At 45.4% G+C, this 22,396-nt stretch overlaps 1 protein-coding gene across 1 annotated transcript in view; it reads right to left on the bottom strand.

Annotated features, from left to right (window-relative positions):
- Positions 1–1,375: 1,375 nt before the first annotated feature.
- Positions 1,376–22,396, bottom strand: part of kcnh3 (potassium voltage-gated channel, subfamily H (eag-related), member 3) — a 1,447,071-nt gene continuing 1,426,050 nt past the window's right edge. The window contains exons 13-15 of the mRNA XM_072479207.1: positions 17,785–17,891; positions 7,196–7,242; positions 1,376–4,406 (exon numbers count right to left, since the gene is read on the bottom strand). Of these exons, the coding sequence (XP_072335308.1) occupies positions 3,660–4,406; positions 7,196–7,242; positions 17,785–17,891 (901 nt within the window). The 3' untranslated portion in view covers positions 1,376–3,659. The remainder of the gene's footprint in view (positions 4,407–7,195; positions 7,243–17,784; positions 17,892–22,396) is intronic.

Here is a 22,396-nt window from a genome sequence, read left to right as displayed (position 1 = left end):
TTGTGCCAAACAGGTGCCAGGAAATGACCATCTTCAGCAAGAAAGAATCTAACCATCTCACCTTGACATTTAATGGCATTACCATTGCCGAATTACCCACCATCCTGAGAGTTTACCATTGACCAGAAATTTAACGAGACCAGTCATATAAATACTACGGCTACAAGAGCAGACAGGAGGCTGGAAATTCTGTCGTGAATAACTCATCTTCTGATTCCCCAAAGTCACATGTACAAGGCACAAATCAGGAATATGATGGAACACTCTTCACTTGCTCTGATCCAATAGCTGCAACAACACTCGAGGAGTTTGACTGCATCCAGGACAAGAGGCCGCTTGATAAACACCCCAATTACCACCTCAACCATTCACTCCTTTCCCCACAGGTGCACAGTGGTAGCAGTGTGTACCATTTGCAAGGTTCACTACTTCCTTCGACACCACCTTCCGAAAACCAGACCTCTGCCACCTAGAAGGACAAGGGTAGCAGGTTTCTATGAAAATCACCCCCTGTAAGTTATCCTCCAAGTCACACGCCATCCTGACTTGGAACTATACTATCAATGCTTTATTGTCGCTGAATCAAGCTCCTGAACTTCCTTTCTAACTGTGGGTGTATTTTTACCATAAGGACTGCAGAGTTAAAAAATTTGGATCACTATCGTCTTCTCGAGGGAAATAGAACATACAGTGCAGAAGGAGGCCATTCGACCCATCGAGTCTGCACCGACCCACTTAAGCCCTCACTTCCACCCTATCCCCGTAACCCAATAACCCCTCCTACCTTTTTGGACACTAGGGCAATTTATTATGGCCAATCCACTTAACCTGCTCATCTTTGGACTGTGGGAAGAAACCGGAGCACCCGGAGGAAATCCACGCAGACACAGGGAGAACGTGCAGACTCCGCACAGACAGTGAACCAACGGGGAATCGACTCTGGGACCCTGGCGCTGTGAAGCCACAGTGCTATCCACTGGAACTACCCAATGAGGCAAATGAGGGATGACAATACATACAGGCCTTGCCAGTGATACTCACATCCCTTGAATGAAAAACAAAAATAAACACTATTAAAGGGTGCAAGGTGTTAATAAATTAGTCCATGAGCTTTTGTTTTTTGCTCATTTGGAAATGCAGCTTAAGTAAGCAAAAAAAAAGTACTATTGTTACACAACAATTGCTGTGTTTAAACATGTCTCCCCTTCACTAAGTAAAATTCCAGTGCAATTAGGAAGTACTACATTTTCGGTTCTGGAATCTTTGGCTGAAATCAGTAATAGATTCACCCACCTAAACTCTTTTGATTAATTTAGTATACGTATCCTGAATTAACCTTCCGAAGGCAGGGCCCAGTAATGTGAGAAAGTCTGAATTGTAGAATAGGCCTGAGAATGGACGATTTATTTGTAATTATTTTCCATAATTCACCTAGTTTGCTGCTTTTATACTGTGTTTTTTGTTTAGTCAGGAAGGCGAGAGAGTGTGTTGAACAGAAAGGCTGGAAATATTCAGCAAGTCAGACAGCATCTGTAGAGTTAATGGGCGCGATTTAGTAGCCTTGTCGGGCCCGACTTGGTGTTGGGATGAGGCCATTGAATCTCGCGAGAGAGTGCCAGGCTGGCAGTGCCAGGGTGCCCAGGTGACAGGTTGGCACTGCCAGGGATTGGGCCCAGAGGGGCCTTACTAGATGGAAGGAGGGTGAGAGGGTGTTCCAATGGCCTCCCTGAGGCTGGGGTTATGGGAGGAATCGAAAATGAGGTGGAGGGGCCCAGACAAAATGGTACCCTGATTTGCGAGGAGCCTTTCCTGATTTGCTCGCCAGCAGGAAATTACTCAAGTGCGGCCTTGGCGGAGAGAAACTTCCCGAGGCTAAACAAAACTGGCAAAGTGCCTTTGAATAGCGGGGTGTTTCATGGTGTTGCAACCGCAGAGAAACACCCCGCCAAACACACCCAAAATCAGACATAGATTTTTTTCTGTTGAATTGCGCTAAATGTTTCAGGCCGATGGAAAAAGTCAGAGATGTAACATGTATTAATTATTACAGAGGCAGAGAAAAGTGGTAGTTGAGGCAAAGAACAGAAGGGAGGGAAGGTCTGCATGTGACCACGTCGAAATCAGGAGAGACTAAATGACAAAAAGGATGATGGTATAAGTCTAAAGGTGATGGTCATGGGATAGGTAAAGATATAAAAAATGGATCTAGAAGAAATATAACCAGGAAAAACAGAATCATTACCAACAGCTGTTAAAATTACTCTCCAGAAACAAAAAAAACACAAAAAGTGGGTAGGGGACGTGATTGGAAATTGTTAAACTCAAATGCTGAGTCTGCAAGGCTGTGAGGTGTTAACTGAATAATTAGACAGACATGTTCTCTTAAAATTCTTTGCTGAGTATTCTCATCTTTGAATTGTGCAATGTATTGATTGCTGCTGCCAAACCAGGAGAATAAACCAGGAAATTGATCCATCAATGAGATTAACTAATTTAAAATATAGTGAGTTTTGAAAATGTGCCCATGAACAGGAAATCGTCTTACTGACTCCAGAGCTGTTGCTCCCTCAGCAGGGGGATATAGTCTTCTGCTGCTAGCAGAATTGGCTGCCAACCCCCACCCCCAACTTTTTAATTTTATTTTTATTAAAACATTAAGGGTAGAGGTTGTCTTCGGTTTGTTTTTGGCTTACTATTGCAAATTTAATTCAGTACTTACAACATCCATCAAAAGCAATGATAATATTTTCAGTGTAACGGTATCTAGCTCAACTTCCAACGTATTATATTTACAAACATATAAATAGCAGACTGCAAATGAAATGGTAAGTCGCATGTGTTAACCATGGTCTATTTGGGGCAAGTCCAGTAATATGCATGGTTGAAATACCCAACATGGCATATGTTTCTCTTTTGTTTTCAGTGTGTTTTCCTTATTATTGCTGTTGCTCTAGCATTAAAATTAGAGTCACATGGACTAGGATTTGATTCATATCCGAATGCATCATCTTTAATAAATACACATTCAGTTGCAAGGTTCCCTGCCTATGCCACCTTGCACCCATATGCATCATGCATAAATATATATGTATATATTACATGCAATTAATTTGATCCTTTAAAACCTGGTTAATAAACATGCTTGTCCCATTATGCAAAGAAAAGAAACATTAATCTGTATAAAGATTTTCTTTCATGTAACAAAGGTAGAAAAATAAGTCCTTTTTTCCCGCTATGTATAATCAGCCAGTTCCAACACTTTATAGCGATTTGTATTCTGTATTTATACACACTGGCTCATTCGAACGAATACATGCGAGGAAACAAATCGCTAAAAGATCATGCCTGTATTACATTCGGTATTTTACACTAACTTTGTTCCCTGAAAGGCATCCCATAACAGTGTGATCTATTCACTTGTTGAAGTTAATCCATCAGGCTGCACATTCATGCACAAGTTCATATGTTTCATAGCTTGCAAGTTGTCTCCAAATAGCAGACATTTCTAACAAGTAAACAGTATCCACTTATTTTTAGCCTCCCGGAGTGAAAAAAGGTTCTTTTTGTTAGATTCAAGACCAAAACAAAAAGCTTTTTGAAGAAAAAGTATTGATGTTACTGATATGGCAAACTTTATCCATTTCTTCAGTCTCAGGTCTTTATACATTTGTCCCTTCATCATCAATGAACTGAATTGAATCGCTGCTAGAATCCTCAGCCGATGTCATCAATTCAAAGGAACATGTTTCTGGCCTTTGTGGCTGCCTCGTTAACCTTATGCTGAAGGGGCTTAGTAGTTCAGCCACCTTATCTGGTAAGCAGTCAGTATCTGCTGGTAGGGAGAGTTTTGACAGCAGTGCCTTGCTTTGTCTGGCATTATGTTCATCTGGCTTTCTGGCCTGCTGTAAGTTGTCCAGTGCAATGCTGGGTGCAGAGACAAGGTGCATTAAATCTTCATGAAGAAATTGTTCATGAGTTAATTGGTTAGTATCTGGAGTCATGGACTGATTCAGAACCTGGGGCTCATTACTTCCATCATCTGTACGTTGGAATGAATCTACTAAAAGGGAGTCCAGAGATAATGAGGCATGAACAGTCTGTACCTTTCCCGATGGGCTGTTCAAATTTGATATTGATGACCTTGGGGGATATGGTTTGCTATTAGGCCATGAGACCCTCTGCTGAAAGTCAGGTCTCAATAAAGTCTGAGCTGTGGGGGGAGCCTGTGACTGAATTATGCTGCTGACTCCACTGCTGTTGCTGTAGATGGCTGCAAGACTGGGGTTGAGTGTAAGGTCTGGAGAGGGAGGAACATACTTGTGGGATGTCAATAAAGGTTTCAGGACCTGCATCATATCTTGCAGGTCTTTACTCAGCTGGGTCACTTGCTGTGAGAGGTACGACATCTAGAAGATAAAAGAATCCCACCACTGAAGCAATTATTAGTAGTTACATTTCACATTGAAACATTTTGAGTGCAAGGAAATGGCATAGTATGATGATGTCACTGAAATTAAAACACATAGGGGTGTCCATTTTAAAATTTGTTCATGCAGGCAAAATTAAAGACTACATCTACACTGTTATCTACATCTACACTGGCTTAAGTCATCATCTGTGGGTGGCTAATAAAAAAAGTTGGAAGTTATCATAACTTCTATGGGCCTGAATTTGCTGAAAACTTGCAGCAGTGTATAGTGTTCATCTGGTATAGGAGTTCCAGGAATTTATAACATGAGCAGGTTCTGTAATCCCTGTCATAAATTGTTGGGGCTTTTGTGTTGCTCGACAGAGACCCTCACCAAAAATATTTAACTGCTGATTATCATATCTCTACCTCCCATCTATTATGCTAAATTAATGGCACTGTGATTGCCACAGCCACTTGGACCATTCAATTCATTCTAGAGAATGACCACAGCAGAATCCCAGATGCCTACTGTACTCGAACAGTTGATAGAGAATCCAGCCATAGAAAAATTACAAAAGACCATCCTGGGGTATTTCTGGATTGCGTGGTGACGTATCACAGGCTCATAAACTAAGACAAAAGAGGGAGGAACTGCGAGTTCAAGTGATGCCAGTGAGATCAGGTTATCTGATAGCATCTTCAGCAAGCTAAATGAGAATGATACAGACACAGAGAACGAGACCAATATTTTCAATTCAAAGAGATTGATTGAATTGCAGCAAAGTGACTCAAAATGAAAACAACTCTATCAGGCAATGTATTCAGCATCATAAGCTCAATGCCCAAGTGTTACTATGTACAGGAGAACATATTGATAAGAAAATGGCGACCACCACATGTTAGTGCAGAAGACAAATGGGTAGAAGATCACCAAATTGTATTAGCTTCCGAGTATAGGAAAGGGATTCTGAGGATAGGCTCACGAGATTCCATTGCGGGGACACCTCGGAATAAAGAGAACTCAAGCCAAAATCCAAAGACAGTTTTATTGGCCCGGACTAGACAAGGATGCAGTCACCTTTGTCAAACCTGACACCACAGTCAAGTAATAGGAAATTCGCAAGTGGTAATCAAGCCAGCACCAGCCTTTGAAGAACCTTTTACCAGGGTCTTAATCAACTGCATAGGGCAGTTGCCGAGAATTCAAATTAGGAATCAATATTTGCTAACTATCATTCCCTGAAGCCATACCCTTAAAAACTGTCATAACTCCCACGAGGCCCACAGGGAAACAATTATTGATCTCCTTGTGGGGCTCATTGGATTGGATTTGTTTATTGTCACGTGTACCGAGGTACAGTGAAAAGTATTTTTCTGCGAGCAGCTCAACAGATCATTAAATACATGGAAAGAAAAGGGAATAAAAGAAAATACATAATAGGGCAACACAACATATACAATGTAACTACATAAGCACTGGCATCGGATGAAGCATACAGGGTGTAGTGTTAATGAGGTCAGTCCATAAGAGGGTCATTTAGGAGTCTGGTGACAGTGGGGAAGAAGCTGTTTTTGAGTCTGTTCGTGCGTGTTCTCGGACTTCTGTATCTCCTGCCCGAAGGAAGAAGTAATGATGGAGTACTAGTTTCCCAGGTAGGGGGTGGAGGTCCACTCAGCTGGGGCTCGTTATAACCGAGCATAAAAGCAGGCTCGAGCAGGGACAGGCATGTTGGTTGTTCCAACGGGGGCTGTGATTATAGATAGTTACTGCCATGGGCAGTCTTTGGGTGCGATTCAGCGGCCTCATCGCACCAGACTTGGTGCCGGGACAAGACTGTTGAATCTCGTGAGAGGCCTCTCACACAATTCACGACACTCAAGACTTCTCATGAGATTCAACGGCAGGCTGGAGGGCTCAAAATAAGTAAAGTATGTAAACGCTTCACAAATTGTCCAAAAATAACATTTTACTGACTTGTTCTCGCAACATCAAAAGCTCAGTTAAGTAAAAAGTGTTTGTATTGATTTATCTGACTTTGACCTAAGCATAAATTCAACAAGCAACCGGCGAAGGAATCACATAAAGTTCGGGAGACAATCCTATACAGGTGGTTCCCTACTATCCACTGATTTATATACTTACAAAGTCAGCAATCAAATAAAACCTGATTTGGGCATTCTGTCTGTTCATTATATGATTTGTCTCCATATTATCAGACTGAAACAATTGGTCTGAAATGTGTCCCTATTAAATAACCCATTGTTCCATTTTGTTTAGGGGCAAGGGTTTGCATCAAACATTGGCCATTCCAATTGTGATTCTCCCACAATGCTTGCTGTGGCAGTTTTGAATTGTCTTGCCAGGAAATTGTGGCTTGATTTTGCCATTGGAGAATCAGGGAATACAATGGTCTAATGTATGTAAATTTTCCATTTAAATTTAATTTAAAGTATTTAAAATCTGAGATATAGATTATAAGAGTTTAATAAAACATTCAAGTTAACCTACACAGAAAATAAAGTGGAGTCAGCAAAAGGGAAGGAGCTGATTGGTAAGCAGCTGGTTTGGTTGAGTATTATGTTTATTTCTCCTGTGCAAGGAAAAATTAATTTCCCTATGATAGTCCTTACCCAACGCGTTGGATCACAGAAAGATGTCTGTCTCTACAATATTGTCATCCAGTGGGTGGGGGGTGGGAGTGATATGGGGAAGAAAGAGACTGGTCTCAGTTTGTCACCATTTAGTGTGAAAGTCTTGAAGATGTTGGAAGTGTTGTGACTCACCTCAAAATTAAGTTTGGAGATATTTTGCTTGGTCTCTTCAGCCTCCCCTGGAAACAAAGCAAACGGAGACTCAGTCAATTGTGTCATGGGAACCAGAGCAACACCTGTGATGATCAATAGTCACATCAAGATGTTGAGATTGGATGTAAACCAAGCTAAGTTCCCCGTACAAATATTATAAGTGATAACATCCTGGAACGTAAAATAACATTTCCTTTTAAAAAGTAATAAAGCTACAATTGAATACCAATAACAGACGGACACCTGTGGGACTTGGCTGCTTCTTTTTCCCTGGCAGCCTTTTGTGAGCTCCACAGTAAATAAATAATTCCGCATAATTGCCTCTTAAAATTGCCTTTCTGTTCATTTATTTCTGAAAACTAACAGTTTCTCTTCATTATTATGCATGTCGACTGGTTCTTTTTGCAATCGGATGCTGGACCATATTAATCTGAAAGCAGCAGTGCCAAGATGACCACATTTTGTTACATTTCTTCCTATCGGTTTCTATTATCTTGGCTCCTGCTTTTAAAGGCCATGCTCTAAGTCCCCCACAAAACTGCTCACCCATCACATCCATCCTCACAACATCCTGCCTTTCCAAGCCAACTGGATGATTTTGACTGTCAAAACAATAGTTTCCTATTTTCAACACTTTCATAACTAGTAATCTGAGGTGTTCAAAGAAACCAAGAAGAAAGTTTTATTTAATAACCCTAATAATAATACAGGAGTGTGTCATAATGATACTGTTAGCGGACTCGTAATTCAGGCACCCAGACTCATGCTCTACAGGCATGAGTTCAAAATCTCACCAAGGCAGCTGGGACAATTTAAATTCAATTAATTAACAAATCTGGAATAAATAGTTAGTTATATTTATGGAACTACCGGACTGTTGTGAAAACCCATTTGGTTCACTAATGCCCTTCAGGGGCCTTGCCCATCGTATCCTTGATGTGTCCTACATATTCCAGAGCCACAATAATGTGACTGAAATAACCAAGCAAGCGACTCAGTTGCACCAAACCACTACAGCAAGGTTGAATAAGAATAAAACAGGTCTGTATCGACTTTTTAAAATACATTTAGAGTACCCAATTATTTTTTCCAATTAAGGGGCAATTTAGCGTGACCAATCCACCTAGCCTACGCATCTTTGGGTTGTGGGGTGAAACCCATGCAGACACGAGAAGAATGTGCAAACTCCACACGGACAGTGACCCAGGGCTGGGATCGAACTCGGATCCTCAGCACCATAGGCAGCAGTGCTAACCATTGCACCACCGTGCCACCGTCTGTCTGTATTGACCTAGATACCAGAAACAACAATATACGCAGCACAGTTAGCCCTACAAAGGGCTCCCCACCAACATCTGGCACTGCTGCAATCTGTACAACCACAACCACCTAATGGTCTGATATATTCCACACACGATGATTAAAAGTCAGGGGACCAACCCTGATTCAATGGGGGGTGCAGGAGAGCACCAGGAATATCTCAAAAAGAGGTGCCAACCTGGTGAAGCATAGTGGAATCAATATACTTAGACAGAGATAAGCTATCCCGCAACCAACAGATCAGTATTGCCGCATCCAATCGTGAATGGTGGTGGACAATTAAACAACGAACCCGAGGAGGAGGCTCCAAAAGCATCTGCATTCCCAAAGCCGGAAAAGTCCAGCACAACAACTTGAAAGACAGGGCTGAAACTGTCAGATAGATAATCCATTAAAGTCTCCTGCCTGTGATCCCACACCATCACAGATGTCAGCCAATTAAATTCACACTATCTGATATGACGAAATGGCTGAAGGCATTGGATACAGAAAAAGCTAATGGTCCTGACAACCTCCAAGCAGTAATTTTCAGAACTGTTTGTGGCTTGAGCCAAGTTGTTCCAACACATTAGTGGCATCTACCCAACAATGTGAAACATTTCCCAGCTATATTCTTTCCATAAAAGGCAGAACACATGCAATCTGGTCAATTACCGGCCCATCAGTTTACTCTCAATCATCAGCAAAGTGATGAAATTGTCATTGTCAGTGCTATCAAGTGGCAATAACTCAGCAACCACCAGCTCACCAGTGGTCAATTTGTGTTCTGCCAGCATATTCAGCTCTGGACATCATTACAGCCTTGGTCCAAACATGGACAAAATGGCTGAATTCCAGAGGTAAAGTGAGAGTGACTGCCCTTGACATCAAGACAGAATTTGACCGAGTGGCATCAAGGAGCCCAAGCAAAATTGAAGTCAATGCAAATTAGGGATAATACTCTTGAGGGGCTGGACTCATGTCTCGTTCAAAGGAAAATACTTGTGTTTGTTGGAAGCCAATCACCTCAGCCCTATGACATTGAGGCAGGGGTTCCTTAGGGTAGTGTCCTAGGTAAGAAATCAGATTGTTTGCTGATTCTTGCAGTTTTCAGTACCATTCTAGATTTATTAGATATTAAAGCAGTCCATACTCACATAGAATAAAATCTGGACAACATTTAGGTTGGGCTAATAAGTGGCAAGTAACTTTTGCGCCTCACAAGTGCCAGATGACCATGAGACCATAAGACTTATGAGTAGAAGTAGGCCATTTGGCCAATCGAATCTGCTCCACCATTCAATGCAATCACCACTAATCTGAAATGATTATTCTCAACTCCACTTTCCCACCTTATCCCTATAACATTTGATTCAAAATCTGTTTATCTCCGCCCCTTGAACAATGACCAAGCCTCTAGAGCTTTTTGCAGTAAAGAATTCCACAGATTCACTGCCCTCAGAGGAGAAATTCCTCGAAATCTCTGTCTTAAATTGTTGACCCCCTTATGCTCACTAGTCCTAGACTCTCCCACAAGATGAAACAACCTCTCAGCATCTACCCTGTCAAGCTGCCTGAGAATCCTATAGGTCTCAATAAGGTCGCCTCTCATTCTTCTGTACTTCAGTGAGTACAGGCCCAACCTACTCAACCTCCTCATAATAAAATTCCTGGATCAGCCAAGTGAACCTTCTCTGGACTGCCTCCAATGACAATATATATTTTGGGGGGCACGGTAGCACAGTGGTTAGCACAGTTGCTTCACAGCACCAGAGTCCCAGGTTCGATTCCAGGCTTGGGTCACTGTCTGTGCGGAGTTTGCACTTTCTCCCCATGTCTGCGTGGGTTTCCTCCGGGTGCTCCGGTTTCCTCCCACAGTCCAAAAATATGCAGGTTAGGTGGATTTGCCATGCTAAATTGTTCCTTAGTGTCCAAAGGTTAGGTGGGGTTACTGGGTTACGGGGATAAGGTGGAGGCGGGGCATTGGTAGGGTGCTCTTTTCAAGGGCTGATGCAGACTCGATGGGCCGAACTGCCTTCTTCTGCACTGTAAATTCTATGATTCTATGAGATAGGATTTAAAGCTGTCAAAGGCTGTACAGTGAACAAAGCAGGCAGGAGTGAGAAAATAAATTTGTGTATTTATTTGCGGCGATGGAGATTTCATGGAGAAACAAAACTGACACAGATCAGTTTGTAGGATAAGGAGTAGCAGCACATCTACTCAAAAATCAGGGAAAGAGCAAAGCGGGTGTGGTTGCCACCATTACTCAGTGTTCTCACTGTGGCAGGAAAATATTACATCGGCATGAAGAATATCCTGTCAAAATGCAGAGCGGCATTCCTGTAAGAGAAGAGGCCATTTTATGTCACAGCAAAAAATCTCCTAACTCAGAAATCTAAGGAGAAACTAAATAAAGCACGTGGCAATGAAGAAATTGAAGGTGCAAAAGTCAGTGAAGTGCCATTCTTGGGAGAAATTGAGCATCAAGTGGGAACCAATGGAGAACAGACATTATGGTCAACGGACATAAAACACATTTCATATTAGGCACTGGAGCAGGAGTTTCTCTTTCAGACATTAAACAGTGACTAATGCAAAACTGCCTCCAGTCATTAACCATACAACTCCACGGCCCAGGAGGTATTCAACTGAAGGGACAGTGTGACAAGTGTTTGGGTGGATTTTTTTTCCAGATATTACGTATTAGCACATAGAACATCCAGTGAAGAAGGAGGCCATTCGGCCCATCGAGTCTGCACCGACCCACTTGAGCCCCCACTTCCACCCTATCCCCGTAACCCAATAACCCCTCCTAACCTTTTTGGACACTAAGGGCAATTTATCATGGCCAATACACCTAACCTGCATGTCTTTGGACTGTGGGAGGAAACCGGAGCACCCGGAGGAAACCCACGCAGACACGGGGAGAACGTGCAGACTCCACACAGACAGTGACCCGGGCGGGAATCGAACCTGGGACCCTGGAGCTGTGAAGCAACAGTGCTATCCACTGTGCTACCGTGCCGCACTTTAAACACATGCAAACACGGGGAGAATGTGCAAACTCCACATGGACAGTGACCCAGAGCCGGGATCGAACCTGGGACCTCGGCGCCGTGAGACTGCAGTGCTAACCCACTGCGTCATTTCTGAGGTGGTGGAGGATACAAAACATGCGTCAAACAGGCGCGACCCCCTGATTTCTGCATCAGAAGGGATTCTCCGCCCCATTGGCGATTATGAAATCAGCTTCGGGGAATGGTGAATCCCGCCTCTCCCGCCGGAGTGATTTAAACCTCCTTCTGAATGGTGGGACAAGGCGGCGCGGGCAGGCTCCGGGGTCCTGGGGGGGGACAACCTGGCCCGGGGGATGCCCCCACGGTGGCCTGGCTCGCGATCGGGGCCCACCGATCCGCGGGCGGGCCTGTGCCGTGGGGGCACTCTTTTTCTTCCGCCTTTGCCATGGTCTTCACTATGGCAGAGGCGGAAGAGACACCCTCCCCTGCGCATGCGCGGGGATGCCGTGAGCGGCCGCTGATGCTCCCGCGCATGCGTTGCCCGGCGATGACCTTTCCGCGCCGGCTGGCGTGGCGCCAAAGGCCTTCCCCGCCAGCCGGCGGAGCGGAAACAACTCCGACGCGGGCCTAGCCCCTCAAGGTGAGGGCTTGGCCCCTAAAGGTGCGGAGAATTCCGCACCTTTGGGGCGGCCCGACGCCGGAGTGGTTCCCGCCACTCCATTACGCCGGAACCCTCCGCCCCGCCGGGTAGGGGAGAATCCCGCCCAGTGTGCCAAATAAAAACACTATGCCACCGTGACACCAAGTGTAGAAAAGAAGCTAGCAAGTCTGGGGCAGGACCAAAACATATGTGTGTGATCTGCAAGGGCAAACGAACAGCAGTCACATCTGTGCTCAACATTCAGAAAAAACCCGCTCATCCTTGCTTTGGTCAAATGTGCCCGATGTAGCACCTCAAACTGAATTAGGGTCAACCGAGCACATGCGGACATGGAGTTGACCCTGTAAAGAGACTCTGTCCAAGCCTCGCTACTAAGTATAGGGCCCAGGTCACCCTCCCATTTCGCCCTCACCCGTTTAGTGGGGAGGGATCAGACGAGAGAATGTGGCCATATAGGACTGAGATAGACCCCCCTGCCCGGCTGAGCGGATTACAGAATCCTCTCCAAGGAGGAATGTGGAGCCAGAGGAAAGGAAGGGAAAGCCATAGAAGAGAAATTGCGAACTTGAAATTAGCAAAAAGGACTCGAGCTGGGTAGCTGAAATTTGTACGCTAACTTGCTGAAGTTGGCAAACCTCTCCTCGAGGAACAGGTTACCAAAGTGCTCGAGGCCCTGCAATTTCCAAGGGTTAAAGGTTGAGTCCAGCCCAGAATGCAAGAAAAGGTAGTTGTTACAGATAGGGGCCAGTAAAGACAAGGACAGGAGTTTAAAATGTTGTCGGAACTGTTTCCAGATTCTAAGAGAGAAGGCCACGACTGGGTTTGAGGAGAATCTAGTGGGAGAAAAGGGTAATGGTGCAGTAACTATGGCAAGAAGAGCGGATGTAGTGCAAGAGCAAGCCTCTATTTGGCTCCAGATTAAGCCAGGATCGCTGATCCATAATAGGATTTTTTGGAAATTGGCGGCCCAATAATAAAACAATCAGCTGGAGTCTCCATTCCTGAGACTAAGCATTGACGCCAGGGCAGGATTCGCAGAGTTCTATGGCAGCAAAACTGGCGCTGCACCTGGACCAATTCAACGACTGTTAAGGGGCTAGCACTGGCACCACGTGTAACACAATCGATTCCAATAAGTAATGGTGCCGGATTTGCCAAGTTCAGGATTGACACTCAAGAGGCTGAAAAGCTGCAGCCGCATGTACACACTTCACTCCCCTCACACACCATCCCAGTCAACAATATGGCAGCAAGATGCGCAGCACCGGGATTTACTGACACGGAACTGGAGACGCTGCAGGAATGCCATGGAGGAAAGGCGGGCTACCCTGTACACTGGGGTGGGAAGGAAGCTGTCAGCCATCGCCGTTCGCTGAGCATGGTGCAGCTGGCAGAGGTCGTAACTCTCATGGGGAACATAGTCCGGATCGGCCAGCAGTGCCAAAGGAAACTGAATGACCGCCTCAGGACGGCCAGGGTGAGCAGGCAGCACTGTGCCCCTGGCACTAACCCCTGACCTGCACAACCCCACCCCCCAACTGTAGGGCGACCCACCATGCCCCACATGCCGGTACGCATTCCGGCCGCCATGGCCGGGTGCCCTGGCCACTGAAGCTAGCAGCAACCCACATGTTAGTATGGTGCGTACCCCCGTGCCCAACCAGGTCCAACGGGCTACACAGTGGCCCGGGTTGGCATTGCGGACCCTGCCCCCACATATACCCCCTCCCTCTCCTCCCCCATCTCCGCACGCCTGGCCCCCTCAGTTCCGGGCACCATGGGACCTGGACCTGGCGCCCATCTCTGCTGCCATGTGTACCATTGGCTGGTGCTGCCCTTGCCAGTGGTACGCTCCGCAGTCCACCATCTGGTGCCTCCTGTAGGGGCTACTGTGGACGTAGCCCTTGGATGGGCTGTGTGATGCCCCGCTGGTGAGTGGAGGCCGGTTTGGGGGGTTGGTATGACAGATTCTGCGCTGCGGGGGTGGTGGGGTGGTGGGCGTGGGTTGGGGTGCAGGTGGGGTGGGGGCACGCAAAAGACCAGTTGCACTCTGCAGAATCACGAGCCACGGTGGGGTGCGCAGAAAGATGGCTGCCTTGCAGGCCACGGCAATGACGGTCCGTGCCTCGACACTGTCAAAGTTCCATGGGGGGGGGTCACCGCGGCCCCACAGCCAATTCCACCCCCCCCCCAACCCCGCCTTCGCCAGCCCGCCCAGTGTCAGGGCCAGTAGCCTCTGCGTAACCTACCTCCTCTCTCTCCCCTGTCAGCCACGGCACCTATTTCCTGATTTTTTAAAGCACAAATGAACCTCGCCATGGGGAATTCCTCCTGGTGGAGGCGGAGCATCATGGAGACCCCGGAGAGTACCGGGTCAGGCCCGCTAACGATATGCAAACGGTGTTTACTGTTCATGTGGAATGGAACGCATTGATGCCGCTGTCGAGCCACCAGAGAATTGTGATTTGGTGTGAACCCGGCATTGGCCACGATTTCCGCCCAATCTCCTTTCCCGATTTTGGCGTTGGCCGATGGAGAATCCCGCCCAACAGGTTTAATAAAATTTGTCTATCTATCCTTTTGGAGTAGAACGCTGTAGATTCTGGGATGCTTACCCACCCAAATAAAGGCGGATATCAAATTATTAACCTTAACAAAAAAGGATTTGGGCTGGAAAACAGGGAGGCATTTAAAAAAAAAAAAGTCTCTTGTGGGTAAATTCATTTTTAATTGTTTGAATCCTGCCAGCCAAAGATAGAGGAAGGTTGTTCCTCCTCTTTAGGTCGGTTCTGACATTGTTGATCAGGGTGGAAGAATTCAATTTGTGAAGTAAAGCCCAATTGTGGGTTACCCTGACCCCCAAGTGAGTTTGGGTGGATTATTGAGAATCCATTGAATCTGCTTTGGTCACATCTGCCATTTCCTTTGGAGTGTTCTGTGTCTGACCACAGTTCACCAATTGGATCACTTGTACTGTATACATACCTTGAACATTAGAATGTGAGCTAGGTAAGATAATTTTTAAAAATCTTTCCGAATTTGTATATCTGCAAAGATATAGCTGGGGTGAAGGAATCATGAATATTTGAATCATTTTCTTGTGTCATGTTTAATAAATGTTTTATTAGCTCTTCAGCAGACTCCTGTGAATTTGTTTAGTAACTTACCTCCATGGTTTCTAAAAAAAAAAGTTAAATCGATCAGATCAGGTTTCACTCTGGGATCTGTATTGTCCAATACTAACATCAGCTGGGATCATAATAGTGTCCCCAGGGGGGGAGCTGTGGCATCTTGGCATTGTTACTGGATTCATAGTGCTTTGGGGTCACAGGTTTGATGGTGAAATTTGAATTCAATGAAGATCTGGAATTAAAAGTTCAATGATGACCATGAACACATCGTCGATTGTTGGAAAAACCCATATGGTTCACTGCTTTGGGGGAGGAAATCTGCTGTCCTTACCTGGCCTGCATGTGACTCCAATGTGGTTGACTCTTAAATACCCTCTGAAGTGGGTAATACGGCAAAGGCAATTAGGGATGGGTAATAAAAGCTGGCCCAGCCAGTATCACCAAGATCCCATGAATGAATAGAAATATCTACAAGACAAAGGCCAAAATGGAATGGACCAGTTACCCAGACGATCAGGAAGACGACCTTAACAATGAGCTGGTAGTCTCTGATGATTCACAGTCTACTGGGTTTGAGAGAGAACAGGGAGAACTTGAATCTTATACATCTTTTGAGAATTCTGAGAATAAGTTTGGTGTGATTGGTGAAAACACCACAGCAGTTATGTCTGTGAACCAGGATGAAGGCAGAGACTTCAGGGGAAGATGTAGGATGATGCAAATAGTCACAGCACAGTGGCACAGTGGCTAGCCCTGCTGCCTCACAGCGCCAGGGACCCGGGTTCAATTCTTGCCTTGTGTCACTGTCTGTGTGGAGTTTGTACATTCTCCCCGTCTGCGTGGGTTTCCTCCGGTGCACCAGTTTCCTCCCACAGTTCAGAGATGTACGGGTTAGGTGGATTGGCCATGATAAAATTGCCCATTAGTGTCCAGGGATGTACGGGTTTGGTTATGGGGTTATAGGGTTAGGGCTGGGTGGATGGGTCAATGGACTTGGGTAGAGTGGTCTTTCGAAATGTCGGTGCTGACTCGATGGGCTGAATGGCCTCCATCTGCACTGGAGGGATTCCACGATTCCTGCAAACGAATTAACTAAATAGTGTATTTAGTAGAGTCAGAGACACATAGACATAATCGGTGATATAAGATCACATGAGAACTAGTTCTATGTGATGCCTCATGCAAAGCCTTAACCCAAACATGGTTAGAAAGATATTTCATAGAAGTTAAAGTTTCTCCAGCAGTCTCTCATGATTCTAACCAAGGACAACCTAAGCTAACAACCATAATGATGAGAACAGATCACCAACATCCTGGGGTTTGCTGTTTCCCAGAAACATAACCTAGACCAGGCATATAAATACTGTGGCTACAAGGGCAGATCAAAGACTGTGAATTCTGTGGCAAGTAATTCACCCCCTGACTTCCAAAAGTCTGTTTGCTATTTACATGACACAAGTCAAGAATGTAATGGAATACTCTCCACCTGCAGCTACAATTACAATCAAGAAGCTAAACACCTTCCAGGCCAAAGTAGCCCACCCACCACCTTAGACATTTACTCCAGTGCACAGTGGTAGTAGTGTGCCCCATCTACAAGATGCATTGCAACAATGTGCCAACTGATCTGTGACAGCACCTTCCCAAACCCACGACCTCTAGCACCCACGAGGAGAACAGCAATGAGAACACCACCACCCCCACCACCACCTGCAATTTCCCCTCAAAAGCCACATACCACCCTGACTTGGAAATCTATAGTTGTTCCTTCATAGCTGCTGGGTCAAAATCCTAACTCCTTTTTCAACAGCATAGTGGCTGTTACTATAACACCGCAGTGGTTCGAATGAATGAAAATGAAATGAAAATCGCTTATTGTCACAAGTAGGCTTCAAATGAAGTTACTGTGAAACGCCCCTAGTCGCCACATTCCGGCGCCTGTTCGGGGAGGCTGGTATGGGAATGGTGGCTCAGCACCAACTCCTCAAGGGCAATTTGGGATGTGCATTAAATACTGGCCTTGTCAGTGATGCTCGCATCCCACAAATGAAAAAAACTTAATCAAGTTAGTTAAACACAATTTGCCTTGAATAAATTTGTGCTGACTTTGTCCAATTAATCTGCACTTGGCCAGGTGACTGCTAATATTGTCTAAAATTATCACCTCTAGCTTCTCTATCATCAAGGTTAAACTGTCTGGCCTGCAATATTGATTGTGTTTTATTATTTAAAAGCCAAGATGAAAGGTTAGGGTCTGTAGAGCAAGGGCACATCAGGGTCATAAAGAGCAAAATAGACGATGAAGTGAATTGTGAATGAGTCACAGAAGAGAGGTGGTATCAAAAAACGATCTATCAACCAGGCAGAACTTTGCAGGTTACTGAGTAAAAACATTTGGAACACGTTACTTGTTCCTAAGTATTTCTCTAGAAAGAAATGACTTTAAGTTATATTTACCTGGGCTTAACTTAGAAAGGTTGTTGTCTTCATTAAGTTGCTTTGTACTGAATTCAAGTTTCTGCCTGGCTGGTGCACTGTTGTCAGTTTCAATTCCATCTACAATCCTGTCAAGACACATCATGTCAAGCATGAGGTTAGATAGCAAGCAGGAAACAAGGTTAAATTATTAACATTGATATAATCATCTTCTGTGGGCCAGATTTGAACGTTTGCTGAAAAATTATGGTCAACTTTTGCAAAACAAATTTTAATTACAAAAAAGACTCCAGGGTACCACCCATTGATTAAGGGGAGGGGAAGTCAGCACAGCATATGAACAGAAACTCTGCTGGATCATTATTGGTACAGTACAATTCTTAAGTGGATACCTGTACAGTTCCTGCTTATCAACTAATGTCAGCAGTAAAAAGAAGTCCACATCAAAAGTAATTGGCTCATTAGCTGGTGTAAGGGCTCCTCCTTTTAACAGCAATGCTTAATTAGCTTTGGACACAGGTTTCTTGCTGATAATCCCACATGAGTAACAAAGGTCCATGAAACAAGCTCAAGCTGTTCACAAGAAAGCCAAGCCTTCCATTTGTTTTCCATTACAGCTTAATCAGTCCCTTTGCACACATGTCATGGAAAGATTTTCTCTCTCCTCTGAACTCATTTTACAATTCAACCTGTTATGACTTGGCGTGCATGCTGAAGGAAATGAAACAAATCCCAAAGTCTACAAGTTAATCTGTGTGCGGAGCTCGTAAACGCTGTTGCGTTTCTCGACAGCGTCAACGTGGCCTCAGGAGCAGAAATTCTGACCCAAACAGGAGGCCAGCACGGCATTGAAGCGACCCACGCCGCTCCAGGTGCCGATCCCGGTATCAGATGGGCGCTGCGGGGCCCGTGCATGCGCAGTGGCACCGGCGCCAACGTGTGCATGCGCAGTGGGACCGGCGGTGGATCCCTTCTCTGCGCCGGCCCCAACGCAACATGGTGTCGGGCTACAGGGGCCGGCGCGGAACAAAAGTGGCGCCAGCCCGAGAGGCCGGCCCGCCGATCAGTAGGCCCCGATTGCAGGCCAGGCCACAGCGGAGGCCCCCCCCACCCCGGGGTCGGACCCCCCCCCCCCCTCACCGCCACTAGATCGCCCCCAGGTGTATCCACAGCGAACGTCCCGCCGGCTAAGAGCAGGTGTGGACGGTGGCGGCAGGGCTTGGCTTTTTACGCGTGGCTGCTCGGCCCATCCCGGACCGAGAATCGCCGTGCCGGCGCGAATGGCGCAGATTCTCCGTTGTCCGGAGAATTTGCAGACCGGCGTTGGGGCAGTGTGGCAGGATTCGCGCCAGTCCCAGCAACTCTCCGGCCCGGCGCCGGGGTGAGAGAATCCCGCCCATGGTTCTTGCACTTAGAGTTCTTTTACCCCAGCTTCATAAAACCTTCCTCCAATCATGATGGAACACTTCACTACACTTCCTTCTGCTTGCACTCTCAGATGTGGCATCTCACAATGACCTCCTCCTGTTAGATCATAGATCATAGAATTTACAGTGCAGAAGGAAGCCATTCAGCCCATCGAGTCTGCACCGGCTCTTGGAAGGAGCACCCTACTTAAGTCCACGTCTCCACCCTATCCCCATAACCCAGTAACCCCATCTAACCTTTTTTGAACACTAAGGGCAATTTATCACGGCAAATCCACCTCTCCTGCACATCTTTGGATCGTGGGAGGAAACAGGAGCACCCGGAGGAAACCCACGCAGACATGGGGAGAACGTGCAGGCTCCGCACAGACAGTGACCAAAGCCGGGAATCGAACCTGGGACCCTGTTGTCTAAACTGATTACTTGTTACTCTCAGGATACACACTCTGCTGTCTTCAACAAGGCACATACTAATCCATTGCCTCTCTGTATGTCATAGAAATAATCATAAGAAGACTTTGAACATAAGTGGGTCTCATCACATTGCAAATGTTGATTCTAATGGAGGATACTACTTATCCATATCATTATACAATGTTGTATGTTTAGTTCAGTAGGATTCTCAAAAATCTACTGAGTCTTGTATGGTTGAACATTGACTGTTTATTCATAACACATAACATTGTGCACATATACAAGATATAGCCCAAGCGAAGAGCAAATTCAATGCTTGCTTCTACACAGGTCTTTGTCCAGTGCACAACTGATTCTAGCCTCAGATCTGTGTCTCTTAACATCACACTGTGGGTGGTGACGTTTCCCAGCAATACATTAACCCTTGCTATTCCATATACCCTTATTCTACACTCCCCCCCCCCCCCAAGACTTTACCACAACATATTACATTACAATCATGCTACCCTTTCCCCCCTCTCTCAAGTCCCTGACTTTATAAATTCAGATGGTCTAGAGGTTTGACAATTCTTCCAGATCTCGTTTTCGTCACATCTGGATGAATGGTAGGCTCTGTTGATTTGGGCAGAACTTTGTTGATTCAGAGTTTGAGTTGTAGCCTGTGTTTCTGGCACTTGATTTTCTTCTTCTACTATTCCCATTCCTTGGAGTTGAACATTACTTTGTCAACTCTCAATCTTGTCCAATGTTTTCATAGTGTTCACCCTATTCATTTATGGTACAAGCCTAGTTTTTCTTTTTCCGTGTGGTCTGCTGTGATCTTTGTGGGAGTTGAAGTTATCTCTCCCCTGTTGTTTGGGTGTTCCTCATCAGTGGGTTCATCTCACAGTTTGGCATTTATCGTAACGCTGTGTTCTTCCTGTCTTACTTACTGTGCTCTGCCAAGTTGATGGCTGCTAGTTGTTTGCTCCAGCACTGTCTTGCAGTTTTGCACATTGGCTGGGGGTTGCAGCATCTGTGTCATGGAGTTTACAGGTAGTGTGACAGTAAATGTCAGAGCCTGGGGTTTGGGCTCAATCTTCTGTTGCTGGTCATTTTGCTGTGTCTCTTCCACTTGAGGCGCAGTGGTAATTATCTGAAGGTTTGGCTGGTCTGACCACAGAGGGTCCTCTGTCAACTGCAAATAAATTGGGCAAACCCGCTCCGCGAAGAGTAATGACAATTCAGAGCAGAAGTCCCAGTAGAGAGTGTTTTTATGGTTGGGCCTCTCCGGAACTTTCAGTTCTGTATAGTTGACGACCAAGGTTGTGTCATGTGAGAGGACCTTTAAGAAATGGGTGCTCAAGAAATGTACCTTTAAGAAATGGGTGTTTATCAGTGATGTCAGAGTGTGGGTGGAGCTGGGCTGTCTGTCAGTTTTTTACTTTTGTTTTAGGCTGTTTGCTGCAGGGTGTGTTTTAGTTTTGTTTTCAGTGTTGGAGCTGAAGCCAGACCAAGCAGCTGTACTGCTGTTCTCTCTGCCATGAAAAGACTAGCTCTTGATCATTTGGTGAATTCAGAATTATAAATGTTTTCAGTAGTGACTTTAACCTGATGTGCTTCTGTTAAATGTTTTGTTTTTAAATCGTACGGATGTTAAAAGGAAAGCTTAAAGGATTACTTAGTGTTGTATTCTTTGGGGGTTGTATTAGAATTAATGGTTGCTAAGATGTTCACTGTATGTTTTAAAAAGGTTAACTTGAGTTCATAGAATAAACATTGTTTTGCTTTAAAAAATCCTTTTCCATTTCTGCTGTACCACACCTGTAGAGTGGGCCGTGTGCTCCCCATACCACAATGTATTAAAAGTTGCGGGTCAGGTGAACTCCATGATACACTTTGGGGTTCTCTAAACCCTGGCCCATAACAGTTGTCTTTATGTCTTTTGCTGTTTTAAGAAGGTAAAGTCTCAAGAGAGAAAAAGATTGGTTTTGGACGACCTTCGTGACTTTGAATATCTGCTTATCGCTGTACCTTTAATTCTAGGATCGTGCCTATGACCGGAAGTTGGATTCTTCCAGGCCTGTAGAGTGATGTGAATGTTGTTCATAGCCAGGAGTCTCTCAGCCGTGGTTCTTTATGTGAGAGGACCTTAATACTGGCTCCAGTCTATGAAGCCTTTGAAGCATTTTAAATGGACACAGCCAGGGAAACCTAAAAAAAGACCTGGGGCTGGGTTCTCCAGGGGTCTCTTAATGGGATCTTTGGTGGGGGTCTCTTTATTCAGGGAGTCTTTGTGAAGCAGCCTCTTTAATTAGGGTGTCTCTGCAGGGGTCTCTTTATTTAGTGAGGTCTCGATGAGGGGTTTCTTTATTTAAGACTTCTGTGGTGGGGTCTCTTTAATTGGGGAGTCTCTGGTGGGGGACGGTGGTGGGAGCATCGGAAATAGGGCGCCGTTCCGATTACCTCCCTGATGCTGAATTCTCCGCCGCATCAGGAACTCTGCTACCGGTGGCTGGAGAAGGAGAATCCACCCTATTATGCAATCCACTGAACAATGAGGGCAGCAGTTAAGGTCCAGAAACAAAGTTGCTTGTCCACTGAGAAAATTGAAAGCCATGAGGCAGCAGCATGAAATACAAGCTAAGTGCTTCCAAAGGAATATAAGTAGGTTACAAAAGTCCAACTGTGTAAATACCAGCATAATCCCAGTGATGTAGAAAATACAGCCCAACGTAAAAAGAACACTCCCACGCAATTGTGCCACAAAACACAATTCAAAACTTGAACATGCAGATCAATTCTGAACATAT

Source organism: Scyliorhinus torazame, chromosome 2 (genome assembly GCF_047496885.1).
Source record: "Scyliorhinus torazame isolate Kashiwa2021f chromosome 2, sScyTor2.1, whole genome shotgun sequence".
Taxonomy (NCBI): domain Eukaryota; kingdom Metazoa; phylum Chordata; class Chondrichthyes; order Carcharhiniformes; family Scyliorhinidae; genus Scyliorhinus; species Scyliorhinus torazame.
This window is presented reverse-complemented; position numbering and strand designations above follow the sequence as displayed.